The sequence below is a fragment of the Blennius ocellaris genome, assembly GCF_963422515.1.
Source record: "Blennius ocellaris genome assembly, chromosome: 16".
NCBI lineage: Eukaryota > Metazoa > Chordata > Actinopteri > Blenniiformes > Blenniidae > Blennius > Blennius ocellaris.
Window position 1 is genome coordinate 2,214,895 of NC_137665.1, and position 14,581 is coordinate 2,229,475.

The window sequence follows — 14,581 nt, forward strand, 5'->3', positions numbered from 1 at the left end:
GAGGAGGGTCTGCAGGCCGGAGCCAAGCCCGGGACCGCTCCCTGAGAGAGCCCCATTGTTTTTAGCCATCTCAAATAGCCCTGACAAATTGTGCTGAATGTAAAACCTCTGCCGAAACTGGAGGCATCTTCCAAAAACATTCTGGCGCCGCACCAGGGCTGCATTTTCCCATCGCTGAGATGACCCTCTGCCAACGCCGCTCGGCAGCGTCCCTGCGTCGGCGCTCGTCGTCACGCCGACAGTAGAACAGTGTCACGTTGCACAAACACAAACTATCAAGTCAAACTTAAACACACCTAAAAAAAAACAAAACGCTGCAGCACATGCAACAGGTCTCTACATATACATTATATCATAAAGCTCTTTCCTTCCTCTGGCTAACTCAACATTTCCTTGATACCACCATCCTCCATTGTATTAAAGCAGCTGCCAGGTGGCAACTGAGGCAGAAAGAGAACACGCTTTTCCTGGCATTCCACTTTGGACGCAAGAATCATGACTTCATTTCACATCGTTGAGATTAAAACCAAGTTACTGAATTCCAAAATGTTACTTCGGGAGAAGAATACCAGTTGTTTATTAGGTAAGAATATATTATGTAGGATGGGGGTTCGTTTAAGGAGCTGTGTGTGAGATTTAGTCATGTCTACTTCTGCGGTATCTGATGACATCCCATCGTCTGGATTCTACAAATATAAAGGAGAACCCATGGCGGCTACAAACCCTGCAAAAAATTATCAAGGACCTCACGACAACTAGTGTTTGTGTAAACCTCTTTATAATCTAGATATGAAGAGGTTATTGAAGAGCAAAGAAAAAAAAAAACTAAACAATAGTTCTGTGTGATCAGTTGAAAACTTTTTCCGTCTTACAGACAATAGCTTTATAGAGAGGAGAGAAGCAATATGCTCAGCTACTGCCAGTTCAATGGTGCCACCATGTGTTGGTATTACATACTAAAATTAAATTAAATTTAATTTAATTAAATAAAATTAAATAAAATTAAATAAAATTAAATAAAATAAAATTTTATAAATTAAATTAAATTAAATTAAATTAAATTAAATTAAATTAAATTAAATTAAATAAATTAAATTAAATTAAATTAAATTAAATTAAATTAAATTAAATTAAGCTTATTTACAGTAAGGTGCCATATTGAGATGTTGTCATTACATACCTCCAGTGGCAGCCTGCCACTCAGGCAAGTCAACGATGGGGGGGGGGGGGCTTCTCACCCAGCAGAGCCTCACGGTGCTGGGGAAACTCCAGAGGTCAGAGACTCTCAGTGCAGGCCGGTCTGCCCAGATGGGTCCAGATGCAGTTCAGGAGGAGAGACAGGATTACTTTTAATATCAATGATTGACTTGAAGCAACATTTAGACCAAAAAAAAAGCAGAGAAGCAAACTTTTCTCAGCACATTTTTGTCAAAAAAAATTATCTGTATCTTTATTTTACACAGTAATGACTAATTTATCAATTATCCAATGTGAGCCCGTAAAACATGCTTCAAATTACATCTTCGAGATTGTCAGAGATGTGGACGACATTGATCTTATTAGACTGTAACCTTTTCTATTTGAAGCCAAAATTACCTTTTTATAACTATGACTGTTCTTTATCACCCATCAATCTATCTTTTATAATGCTTTACCCTGTTTGGGGTAACATTGTTAAAGCATAAAGCCATTTTGCGATATATTGCCTAGATCAACTGTAAACTTTTTATTTTATTTTATTTTAGCAACATTCAAGTCAATTGTGAAGTGTTGACTTTGAATGTAAGGGGGGGGGGGGGGGTCCCATTGGTGAGACAGACAGCAGCGGAACAGACACTCAGTTTAGCAGTTATTGAAATGATGAAACAATGATACAGAGGAATGACTGCAGCAGTTTCTTTATTGAGCTGTAGCACGTTATTCACAGAGGACAAACATCTGTACCACATGTGCATCTCAGTGTTAAAGCTCCAGCTCGATCTTGACGTCCATCTTGGCCTTATAGGGCTCCAGCAGGGGGCGCACTTCTTCAGCCAAGAACCTGGTCACCTGCGGGAAAGAGGAAAAGGTGAGAAGCAAAAGTTTTTAAAATGAAAAATCCCCCCCCCCCCCCCCCACTTGAGGCAGAGGAGCGGGTTACGGACGAGGCGGCTCTTGGCGCCCTACCTGCTGCGGGGCGCGGCCGATGAAGGTCTTGGGGTCCAGCAGGGCGTCCAGCTGCCCCAGGATGGGCGCAAAGTAGGGGTCTCGCTGGACCCGAGCCAGCAGGTCATTGTCGCCGCCCTCCTGCTTGACCACGGCCGCCGCCTCCTGGGAGAGAACGCGGATCTTCTCGTGGCAGTCCTGAAAACATGAGCCATCGCTTGAAGCTGGACTTTTCTGCACAAGGCTTCGCACGCAGCTGGGCTTTCCCCTCTCTCTCTCTCTCTCTCTCTCTCTCTCTCTCGCTCTACCTGTCTGTTCCCTCCGGCCTTCACCATGGCCATGATGATGTTCTCCGTGGCCATGAAGGGCAGCTCGTGGCGGATGTGCCTCTCGATGACTTTGGGGTAGACCACCAGACCCTCGGTGATGTTCTGCAGAGTGCTGAGGATGATGTCTGCGGTCAGGAAGGACTCGGGCAGTGAGATCCTCCTGAGCACGGGGGGGAAAAAGTAACAGGAATTAAAAAAAAAAAAAAAAACTCTGCTTCTTAGTCCAAAAACAAAGTACGGTGGCCCTGAACTGCACACCACAACAGCAAATCCTTAAACACAACAACAAATTGAAAAACACAACTGCAAATTCAAAAACACAACACAAATGAAAAAACACAAAGAGGGTAACTTAAAGGGGAAAAAGTAGATACCAGTTGGCAGAAAGAGATATCACCGAGTGGACGACGGGACAGAACCGCTTATGAACCGGAGGTCATTTTGCTTGTGGTGCGTTTAGTTTCAAGAGGAGAAAATATCGGGAAGGAAAGGAGGAACAAGGTTTTGTCCAAGCTGGAGGAAAGAGTCGGTAGAGGAGTCAACAAACTTTTCCATGTTTTGAAATTCGTTCTCCAGGCAGAAGAACTTCCGGTTCAAAGGCTGAACGGCTCCGTCGTCCAATCAGAGAGATCGCCTGCTGCTCTTCCTTTGAAGTTAATGTCCTTGTGTTTTTCAATTTGTTGTGTTTTTTCATTTGTTGTTGTGCTTTTCAATTTGTGTTGTTTTTTCATTTGTTGTTGTGTTTTTTCATTTGTTGTGTTTTTTCATTTGTTGTGTTTTTTCATTTGCAGTTGTGTTTTTCAATTTGCAGTTGTGTTTTTCAATTTGCAGTTGTGTTTTTGAATTTGTTGTGTTTAATGATTTGCTGTTGTGTTTTTCAATTTGCAGTTGTGTTTTTCAATTTGTTGTTGTGTTTTAGTGATTTGTTGTTGTGGTTTGCACTTCAGGGCCACCGTAACAAACAAAGTGCCTGTACACCGAGTCTACTCAGAGCGACCTGTTGGCGCTGTCGTCCAGCGTCCTCTCCAGCCACTGGACCGACGCCGTCTGCAGCGGGTCGGCCATCAGCGCCACCAGGTGTCGAGCCAAGCTACAGCAGCGCTCCGCCCGCATGGGGTTCCTCTTGTAGGGCATGGCGCTGGATCCTGCGTGGGGAGACGGGAGACGTGGGGGTTTCTTACTGGACGTTTCTGAACGCGGGGTGGAAATACCGGCTGTGTGGAGCCGAACAGACCAATTTGCTCCTTCTCGAAAGGCTCCTCGATCTCTTTCAGGTTGGCCAGCAGGCGGATGTCTGTACAGATCTGAAACAAAGCGGTTCCCTCAGTGTAAAAAAACAACATCAGCCAGTTCCCAACAACCACCACTAGGTGGAGCCATTCGTCAACGTGAGGTCGGCTTTGGGAGTTTACCTTGTGAACGGTGGCTCCCAGACTGGCCAGACTGGACAGACTGTCCACGTCCACCTTCCGACTGTACGTCTGTCCGGTCACCAGGTAGGCTCTGGGTAGCAAGAGAAGAACGTTAAAACAACCCCTCCCCCCCGGCAAAACGTCTTCGGCTTCCACTCTTCCTGTGAGAAAAAGGGGGAGCTCACTTTTTGAAACCAGCCATTTCGGTGACCATCCTGTCCAGTTCCTCCACCTGGCGGCGGGGGAAAAAAATCAGCCGTCAAAGATGAACACTGATCACAGAAAGCTGATCTAATTGCCGATCATTCGTACCTTGTCATGGTCCCCTTGGAAGAGCTGCAGGAAGCTGGCCTGGGTTCCGGTGGTGCCCTTGACCCCGCGGAAACGAAGGTCATCCCGGGCTCGCTGCAGGTTCCTCATGTCCATGGCCAAGTCCTGCAGCCACAGACAGGCGCGCTTACCGACCGTGGTCAGCTGGGCAGGCCTGGGCAAGAAGTGGGAAGTAGACAAACAAATAAATAAATAAACATTTTAATGCATTTGGGTTCGTTTTAGTGAGGAAAATTAGTAATTTAAGTGATTTTTATTCCAGTACGGCCGTCGAGTATTTCACAAACCTCCGATCTGCTCTGATCTTTACACGCAAGTCGCCTCTGGGATAAACGGCTTTTGAAGGCGTTCAAAGCAGGTTGAAATAAATCAAAAGGCAGCCACAGTGTGCAGAAAGCAGTTTAATGAGAATCCATTTGTGCAGCAACGCTCCAGTATCTTTAAAGTCGGAATTTGAAATGAATCTAATGAAACTGTGGCTCCGGGGTGCTGCTGGTGAACTCCAATGTAAACAATTACCCCCCTCCCCCCTTCCAGCAGGATGATGCACCATATTGCTGTGAGCGTCACAAAACACGACAAGAACGCCAAAATACGCTCAATGGAGTCACACAATCGCCTCAGTTCGATTGCAAACAACACATTTGTGACGTGGTTAGAAGTTGTACCTGATACTGTGACTGCAGAGTTCAGATACTGAGGATCTAGAGGCGTGACTGAACTGGAACTCACTGGTAATGCGTGAAGCCGAGCGTGGGGAGGTCGGCGTATTTCTCCGCAAAGTTCGACAGCCTGTCAATGACTCTCGCCAGCTGCGGAGGAACGAAACAAACTCTTGTCGACTCTCCAGTGAAACAAGTGCAAAATGTCAACGCTTACATTTGAGCTTGAATCTGCGTGCAAGCGGGGAAAAACTGTGCTAATTAAGCCGCTGTGCAGATTACTTCTAGATTGCTGACTTGTTACGCAACAGCTGGGGCACAACTGGATGGGCGTGTGCGCTTTTCTGTCCCGACAGCTGAGCCTCACCTTCGGCAAGAGGACGTCGAAGCCGTCGCGCAGCATAATGAGATCCTGGTGGAGGAAGACGAAAAGCCACTCAAGCTAACTCTGCAAATCATTTGACTCGGGGGGGGGGGGGGGGGAAATAACCGCGCGGCCGCCGCCGCGTGAAGAAATGGAAGACGTTTACGGTGTTGTCGCCCACGTAGCACGAGGTGGCGCCCAGGTGGATGATGGGGGCGGCGCCGGGGCAGCAGTGGGCGAAGGTGTGGACGTGGGCCATGACGTCGTGCCGGAGCTTGCGCTCCTCCTCGGCCGCCATGGCGAAGTCGATGTCGTCCGCGCGGCTCTCCATCTCCGCGATCTGAGAGTCGGCGATGGGCAGACCCAAAGCCTTGGGAAGGAGGAGGGACAAACTTACTAGTGACAAATTTATTCGATTGCAAAATAAAAAAGGTTAAGAAATTGACACGGTTGCAAACTGAGGCGAAGGACAGTATAACTACTTTTGCTGTGGTTCCTCTTCATCTCTTTGATCTTATCTTAATCATTTATCGGAACATTGAGCTCTTGTCAGTCTTGCTTCACTCGACCACTTGTTATTATTATCTGATTGCTTGGTTTGTTGTGTGTCTTTAGTTGTTATGGACGTGCCAAGTGATCACAAAACCTGTAAAACAAGTTTACCTAATAGTGTAACCTTGACCTTTTTAGTACAGAGGGACGAAATGTCCGAATCATGTTCTCAGGCTGGATTTACCATGAGTCGATTTAACTATTTAATTTGAGGTATAAATAATAAACAAATAACAGAAATGCAATTTTATATTATAATCATATTATAATTATACTTTTAATATTTGACTGATAAAGTAGGAGAGATTATTAAGGGTTAATGACGAAATCGGTACATAAAAAAAAAATTTCAGAGCAGTACAAAATAAGCTGCTGAATGTATTTAATAATAATAATAATAATAATAACAACATACAAACTTTACATTTGTACTAGAAAAGCTCTTTTTTCAAATTTAGCATGCTGACATGATTATTTAAATATTTCTTTGGATTATTTTATTAATCTAAAGTGGAGCTCCAGTCACTAAAATATACATTTACTTAAACGTCACTTGACTCTGCAGCCACAGTAAAAGTATTAAGTGTTTTTTGTTGGGGGGGGGGGGGGCAATAGTGACCTTGTCAACGTCTCGTGATCCCCTCGTGAAAACACGCTGGCCATCCTGATTAGATTGTGGGTTTTTTTCTTCCCATCAGTACTCAGGAGTCATGTGATTAATGAAAGACTTCCGTTTGAAGTGATTGAATTAAGCCTGCTCCAGCCTCACTGCCCATTTCACATAAGTTTATTATAGCGAGCTATTTCAAATGCAGACGTACAAACAGCAGCAAACCGTCTTGAGGGAGATTAACGAGAATTCAGATACGAGCAATGGAAGAAACCTTCAAACTTCCCAGTGACTCCTGAACACAACACACTAGTATCAATGCTCTTTAAAGTGTAAAGGTAAAACATGATCACATAAATGTCTCATTCTACGTCTTTTTTTCAGCTGTTCCCTTCATCTTTCTGGAGAATCGTCACAGCAAATGCTTAAATGTTGACATGTAGGTTATTGTTTTCCCTCTGTGGCACTAAAATATAAACTAAAGAACATTTAAGGATGAAATATAAATTGTAGTAACATAATATTCTTTTAAAGTAAAAAACGTTATTGTGAGGCGTCTCATGTGACCCACTTAAACTCAATAAGACAAATGGTGAAAGTGTTTAAAGGACAGAGGACACGTGACGCCACATCTGATGCCTGGCTCAATGGGTTCTGGGTAAATCTTGCTGTTGAAACACTGAGCTGCACTCGTCGGGAGAGATTTCATCTCGCAGCTGTTTGGTTTGCAAGTTAAATGTCAAAAGTGCTGCAATGATGCGCTTCATGTTTTCAGATCATTCAAATATATTCTAAATGCTACTCACACTGCTGGAACAACAATTAATAGTGATCTGAAATTATAAAGAGGTCAAATGAGAATTATCTGTATAGCTATAGATCTTTTTTTTGCGAATTCTCACATTGTACTGAAAGCAAATATACATTTGAATCCACAAATATACAATATATAGAAATCTGTTATTTTGTGAAATTGACGACACAATCTCTGGTATATTTTCAATCACTGCAAACATTATCATGCAATAATGTAAAATACTAACAGTTGTTTTCAAAACTTAATATTGTTCACATTCTTTTGCTTCTCTTTGCAAATGCAGATTTCCTCATCGTGGAACAAATAAAGGATTATAATATGTTATCTTACTGAAATTTTACTTTAAGTTGGATAACAGATAAATACTGGACAAGCAAGCCTGTAACCCAACTTGTGCTACAAGTATTTTAGTGCAGGATGACAAAAATAGACATATTGTGATGATAAATAATAGGATATTTGAGGACAAACAAATCGTAATGTGTATTTAATGACTCACTATAGATGAAGGCAGAATATCGGGATACAAGAAGCTCCCACAGTGTAAAAAAAACCACTTTATTATTATAGTATTATACCAATATGCTGTCCAGCTACGTCAGGAAACAAAACAAAGCATTCAGTCAACTCGTGCATCATGCATGACCCTGCTAAAAGGTAACTAGTGTAAAGTCACGTCCACGTTGGTTCTGAAGCTTTATTAGTTGCAGCTCTGCAGGAAGACCTTTACAGCCCCGCACACACTGCTGCTTCTTGTAACGCTGCTATATTTAGAGCAAGGAAACTTGATAGGACTCTCAGAAAGGTCATGGGAGGAGAGGGGGGGGGGAATATATTAAGAAAATACATTTCATACAGCTTTACGCATAAGGTTTGTGGTGTGAATATATTCGAAACAAACAATGTTAAAGCACGCCACAGGTGCAGGAGCGTCAGACCTTCTCCGCTTTGGCCAGGTAGATCCACAGCTTCCTCCAGGTGGTGAATTTCTTCCGGTCGCTGAAGTTGTAGGCCATTTCCTTGCTGGCATATCTGGAAACCAGCGGCGAGCGGTACTTCATGAACTCGTCGGCTCCCTCCATGGCTGCGGGGAAAGGCTCTGGGTGCTGCGGAAACAGAAACTTCCGAGAGGAGACACCGTCCCCCTCCACGCAACTCGAACGGGTGTTTCGGATTAACCGGTTTCCTTGCTAGCTGGTGACCGACTTCCCTTAGCGTCGGCGGTTGCGGCGGAAAAACAGCAGATGTTGAAAGCAACACTTTCAAATTATCAAAAGGGACATAACGTCAAAACTTCATTGTAAATGTGGATTAAACGGCATTCGCCAGAACACCTGTCCGGCTTTTTACATTTGCCGTTATAAGCGCGTCGCAGGAAGTTGGTCCACCAGATAACAGCTAAACCAGTTAATCCGAAACACCGGCTCGTAGCGTCACATGGACCGCTTTTCTTTTTTACGACCTTCGCAGCGGCTGTACGGCAGGAGGTGTGCGAACACTGGGAAGGAGGCTGCTGCAAAAACATCTCGCCCTCGTTTTAGCTCGATGCTAATGTGTTAGCCGCGAAAATGCTCCAACACAGTGCACAATGTTTTCACCGCGTTCGCGCCTCGGGGCAAAAAGCCTGTGCAGTTTTGTGCATCTTTCGTTCACGTGATTCTTAATGTGGTCCGTGAACGCATCTCGCAAGTGCCCATAATGATTCTGTTCAGGAGCCAAAATGTGACCTCACACACCAGGATGAGTGTTTTTCTCTCCTCCACATGATGCATCCTTCATAAGTGCAAACTGAGGCTGACAGCACAAGACACATACCGTCTTACAGACATCTGCTATTTATAGGAGCTTTTTCTGTATTATATAATCTGTGTCTTCATGTCTTTAATCAATATTTAAATTTATTCATGCAGTGTGCCCCCCAACCCCCATAATGTATCTTTGCATGCAGGCATCATATAAATAGTTGTTCTCCTGTGATGCAGCAGCAGCTGGGGAATACAGCCAGCTGTAAACAGAACAGAATGATCCCTCTCTCTCCTCCTCCTCCTCCTCCTCCCTCTCTCTCGCTCGCTCTCTCCTCCTATCTCTGTCTCTCCATCTTTCTATCCGTCCTGACTGCAGTCTGCATACAGTGCCACCCTGCCGCTGTTCGTGCTGCTGCTGTGTGATACAAGGCGAGTGGGAGGAACAGCTTCCTCTGTTTTTGCCTCAGAAAATGACCAGACATCTTCCCGGAACTGCTGCGACTGCAGGGGTGGATCTGGCTTCCAGCCTCCTGCTTTGCACAATCTTCTCCCTCCACTCGGACAGATAGATAACACCGAGGGGGGGCTGCTGCGAAGACGAGGAAAAGTGGAGAGAGGCTCCAGAGGACAGGTTGGAAAAGGGGAGAGAGAGTGTGTGACAGAGGGGGTGTGGAGGATATATAGATTACACCAAAAAAGAGAGAGAGAGTGAGTGGGTGTGAGAGAGAGAGGGGGGGGCTGAATGGCACAGGGGGTATGAGAGAGAGGCAGGGGCGCACACACACATCCACACACACACACACACACAGGAGTGAAGACAGAGTGAGTTCCACTGCAGTAGAATGAGGGTTACAGTGAAAGAGAAGAATCATTCCAGCTGCCAGGATTTCGCACGCCACTCAGGACCTGCCTCTCTCTGAAGGAGCACGAAAAGGAAGCCACCGTGGAGGCGAGAAGGAGAAGGAGGAGGGGGGCGGCGGAGGAGGAGGAAGCCAGAGGTTCTACACACAAGATGGCTGCTGTGTCCTCTGCCTCTGACACTGGTAAGTGAGGTGTTGTTGGGGGCTTTTTTTTTTTTTTTTACCCCCCCCCCTTGTTTTGTTTTGTTTTGGTTTTGTTTGTTTGTTTTGTCATTCCTTCGCAGCACACCTCACGGCATCATCCACGTCCATCTCATGACAGGAACCTCGGCGGGGTGAACTGCCAGGGCAGGTTGATGTTTGCATGGAGCCCACCGCAATAGGGAGAAACTGTTGCCCGTGTCAACTTTGTGCGATTCGCCGCACACATGGAGGAAGTCTCCGCGGTCAGTCAGTAACGGGGGATCCATCAATAAACCTGCCTCCCTGCCTCCTTGCTCGCCCCTCGCGTCATCCCCGCGCAGCATGCATCACTCCGCCTCGCCGTCCTCTGAATGCCGATGCTCCTCTGTGATCACAACATGTGTGTGTGTCCCGCTGTACTGTTTACTCACAATCATGTTCTGTCCTCACGCTATTCTGCCAGGAAGGAGTCCAGGCGTTCCTTCACTCTGACCCAATTTTCGCAAAAAACAGGAGAGGGACAGGGAACACAAAAGCGGTGCCATGCTGGGAGGGGAGTCAGTGGTCCGGGAGGAGGATAAAGATATGAATGAAAGAGAAAGCGGTGAAATGAGAAGGGGTGTGAGGTAGCCAGGGGCTCGGATGAGTAAAAACGGGGAGCTTCGAAATCCTAGTGAGTCAGAGCAGAAGTCGTAAGAAAATAGAGAAAATGACATATTCACTAATCAGTCAAACACACAGTCTGATACTGAATAAATCCCACTATTACGTCAGAGCGGCTCCGAGCACTGACGCCTTTGAAGTAGGTGCTTTAAGTCCCGGAAACATTGAGGTAGAAGCTCCACTCATCCAACTTGTGCATGCAGCACATCCCACAGAGGCTTTGCTGGCTGTATGTTGTGGTGAATTTGAAAGTTGCCTTTTCTAATCCGGGGCTACGAGGGGCTGGAGCCGATCCCGGCTGAGTGTGGACGGAGGCGGGGTGCATTCAAAATGCCCCCGTGCACGACGGAGCAAACACAGATAACCACGCACAATCTTATCTGCATACGTGCAAGCGAACCATTATCCAGTCGAAAGAGACCACCGCGGTCAGGGAACACCAATTATGGTGAAAGCAAACCGATGATGAAGTAGGTGAGACATCTAGAAGTTCCAAAGAAGCCGGGTTTCTCAACAGAGCACAGCTTCATGTGCCATGATCATTCCAGTAGTCACCTGGTCAACACGGGGATTTCATAGACACTGCGTTTGGGTTCTTAAACCAAAAGCAACCTCAACATTTTTCGAGCTTCAGTATCTGCTCTGGCGGGACTCTTCGCTTTGGCCTTGACCCTCCACACACGTCAGTGACACTTCCATTACCTTGCCACGGAGTGCACTTGGTAATATGGCCGTTGGGCAAACACTCTGACGTTATTTCTTCGGTGCCGCCTTCAACTCCTTGGGGACACCATGTTCACGTTCTGCCGGAGATGTTGCGCACGTTAAGAGGTGCTTTAGTCCCCGGGCTAATAAGGTGTTATCCACCTCACGTCAGCAGGGCTCATGGTGTTAAAGATGTTATGATGAATGCATAGTCCTGAGGAAGATCTGGAAGGTGCAATTTTGACGGTCAGAAAAAGGGGATAGACAATCCATCCATCCATCCATCCATCCATCCATCGTCTACACTGTTTTGTCCTGGGCAGGGTGCTGGAGACAATCCCAGCAAATGTGAGTGAGAGCAGGGTCCCTCCACCCTGAACGCTCCATTCCATCACAGGGAGAACACAGAGAGACAGACGCCCACGTTCACACCCATGGACAATTCAATGTCACCAATTAACCTCAAATGCATGTTTTTGGACTCTGGAAGGAAACCGGAGCTCCCGGAGGAAACCCACGCACACACGGGGAGAACATGCAAACTCCACACAGAAAGGTGCTTCTACAAGACAGAATGTTCAGAATTTAGAACATGACTCAAGGGGAGCGTGTGAAAGTCATTGTCCGGTCGATGTGTTTTACAGCAGGGGACCCCAGGAGCCGCCACCCCCCCGAGCGCAGACTCCTGATCTTGGGCGGGCCCCAGTCCGGAAAGACCTCCACCGCCAACAGCATCCTGGGGGACGAGATCTTCGACGCCGGGACGGAGACCACCCACAGCAACGTGGGCCAGACGGAGATCTACGGCCGGCGGGTCACCGTGGTGGACACCCCGCCCTGGGTCATCCCGGCCGACCCGGAGGACGGCGCCGAAGCCGACGAGAACGACAACGCCGGAGCCGAGTCCGACACGCCGCAGCGGCCCCCGCCGAGCCTGGACAGCGAGGGGCCGTGCATGGGAGCCATCCTCTGCCCCCCCGGGCCCCACGCCATCCTGCTGGTGGTGTCGGTCACTCAGCCTTTCACTGACACTCACAGGAGGGCCGCGGAGGAGCAGCTGGGGGCGCTGGGCGGAGGGACCTGGAGGTATTCCATGGTCCTTTTCACCGGCGTGGACAAGCTGACCAAGGGGGTTTTTATTGAGGAGCACATCGCAAACACCGGAGAGGCCCTGCAGTGGCTCGTAGAGCGCTGTGGCAGCAGGTGCAAGAACTTTTTTTGGTCTTTTTTGTCTGATTTCTCAAAGGTCCATTCTCATTTATCTAATTTGTGTATAAATTTGTTGGCACTGTTTCTGCTAATCAATCTCAATTTATTCAGTTCCTCTTGGATTCGAGGGCCTTGTTTCGCGATAGATCACGGTCAAATAACTTTGATTACGTGGCTTATTTTTCTCCAAAACTGCAAGTCATAGAAGGAATTCCTTATACCTTTTCCCTCTCAAAATGCTGTAATAGTTTTTTTCCCACTTTTTTATTTCACATATAAGTAAAAACAAAGTACATTATATCCCATTTTGAGTCCAGTACATGAAGAAAGCTCAAAACCACTCGAATTGCCTTTTTATTTATTTTTTTTCTAAATCTCATGTTTGTTTTTTCCTGAACAGTCAAAGGAGCGAAGCAGAGATCACCTAATTTTAGCTCGTGATTTTCTACTTAACTCTCAATCTGAAGCCTTAAGCTGAAACATTGTCACTATGGTTAATATTCTTAATCTTCCTACTGGCCTGAAGAAAATAGAGTAAATCTTACTTCTTAACCTTAATGTATAAGTGCAAAATATATTCCTAAATTTAGTTCTTAAAGTGTTTTTCTCCTGCAGGTACCATGCCTTTGATAACACACGGAAAGAGACAGAGGACAACACGCAGGTGCCTGAGCTGATGGAAAAGGTGGAAGAAATGATAACTGACAACCAAGGTTTGTGGTTATTTTCTGAAATGCCATTTGTTTCACGCCCCTCACACTCCTCCGGCTTTTACAGTATCGCCATTACATTCTTAATCAATTCACCACTTGTGTTTCCGAGCTGTCGCGAAACGCCTCGGTGAGTAATTCACGGTCGCCGTCCTGCAGGGTGGTACTTTGAGGTGAACGAGTTGATATTACTGGAGGAGGAACAGGCCAGGAGGGCTCTGGAGGAGGAGAGGATGAGGATGGAGGAGCATGCTCGACAGAGGGAGCAGATGATCGGTGGACCTCCCAGAGGTACAAGAGCATGCTTGCGCATGTGTTTGTGTGTGTGTGTGTGTGTGTGCTGGAGTGTGTAAATGAGTGAGTCATGCAGAGAAGGAGGGGAATGAGTGCACATGTCATCATGCTGTTCCCAAGAGGAAGGAGAATAACAACAGTTTAGTTTTAAAAGTTTTGTTCGGGTTGTTTTTTTTTTTTAACCATCTGGGTTAACAGAGTTGCGGTTGCTCCTGTTGGGCTGGAAGGGCGTCGGGAAAAGCTCGGTGGGGAACTGCATCCTGGGCCGCCGCTACTTCGAGTCGGGCCAGGAGACCGAGCTGTGCCTCCGGCGGCAGGCGCTGGTGTCCGGCCGCCGGGTCACCATCGTGGACACCCCGGGCTGGGACTGGTTCTCGGTCAGGCGGACCCCGAAGCGCATCCGGCAGGAGTCGCAGCGCGGCGCCGCCCTGCTGCGGCCGGGCCCCCACACCCTGCTGCTCGTCTTGCCCGTGGTGTCGTCCCTCACGGCCAGGAAGAGGCGGACGCTCCTGGCCCACATAGAGACTCTGTTCGGGGACAGCGCCTGCCTCCACACCATGGTGCTGTTCAGCTGCGGCGACTGGCTGGGACGCACGCCCATCGAGGAGCACATCCTCCGCGGGGGGAGGGAGTTGCAGAGACTGCTGGAGTACTGCGGGAACTATTACCACGTCCTGGACAGTAAGACGCCGGGAAAGGACCGGAGCGTGTCCGTCCTGCTGGACAAGATCGAGGAGATGATCAGGGAGAATGGTGACAAGGCCTTCCTCCCTATACAGACAGAGTGGCGTAAGTCACACTCCTTCACAGTTGTTTGCATTAAAACTTACTTGTAGTTCTATGATTTCATCTAAAAAAAAAAAAAATGTCATGAACTCATATTATTTTGTTGCTTTTCACAGTGAGCGAGGAAAGTTCGTACTCTTCCGACAATACCGAGCCGGAGGACGACTGCCGGGGATGCCAGCTTCAGTGACACGATTGCAATAAG

The 14,581-nt window shown here is 47.0% G+C and overlaps 2 protein-coding genes across 3 annotated transcripts; one reads left to right on the forward strand and one right to left on the reverse strand.

Moving 5' to 3' along the window:
- Window positions 1-1,882: 1,882 nt before the first annotated feature.
- Window positions 1,883-8,523, reverse strand: adsl (adenylosuccinate lyase). Of its 2 annotated transcripts, none has more exons than XM_080512123.1 (12): window positions 8,160-8,523; window positions 5,424-5,612; window positions 5,246-5,290; window positions 4,949-5,028; window positions 4,199-4,370; window positions 4,072-4,118; window positions 3,887-3,977; window positions 3,709-3,778; window positions 3,472-3,619; window positions 2,454-2,634; window positions 2,167-2,343; window positions 1,883-2,049 (listed from the first exon to the last, which is right to left on the reverse strand). In XM_080512123.1, the coding sequence occupies exons 1-12, from the start codon at window positions 8,301-8,303 to the stop codon at window positions 1,963-1,965; spliced, it is 1,431 nt and encodes a 476-aa protein (XP_080368249.1). In that variant the 5' UTR covers window positions 8,304-8,523; the 3' UTR covers window positions 1,883-1,962. The 2 variants fall into 2 exon arrangements, with proteins under 2 accessions (XP_080368249.1, XP_080368248.1); XM_080512122.1 differs by having other exon boundaries at window positions 5,409-5,612; window positions 8,160-8,509.
- Window positions 8,524-9,978: 1,455 nt separating this feature from the next.
- Window positions 9,979-14,581, forward strand: LOC308141882 (GTPase IMAP family member 8; the record flags this gene model as incomplete). Its single annotated transcript, XM_080512124.1, has 6 exons — window positions 9,979-10,009; window positions 12,025-12,580; window positions 13,202-13,299; window positions 13,456-13,587; window positions 13,789-14,379; window positions 14,493-14,581. 6 exons carry the CDS (start codon window positions 9,979-9,981, stop codon window positions 14,564-14,566), a joined length of 1,482 nt encoding a protein of 493 aa, XP_080368250.1. The 3' UTR covers window positions 14,567-14,581.

Coding starts and splice junctions, on each gene's coding strand:
- adsl (XM_080512122.1), bottom strand. CDS start 8,303: ATGGAGGGAGCCGACGAGTTCATGAAGTACCGCTCGCCGCTGGTTTCC. Junction 3,779..3,886: donor TGGGAGCCACCGTTCACAAG/GTAAACTCCCAA, acceptor GCTTTGTTTCAG/ATCTGTACAGACATCCGCCT. Junction 2,344..2,453: donor AGGCCGGAGGGAACAGACAG/GTAGAGCGAGAG, acceptor TCATGTTTTCAG/GACTGCCACGAGAAGATCCG.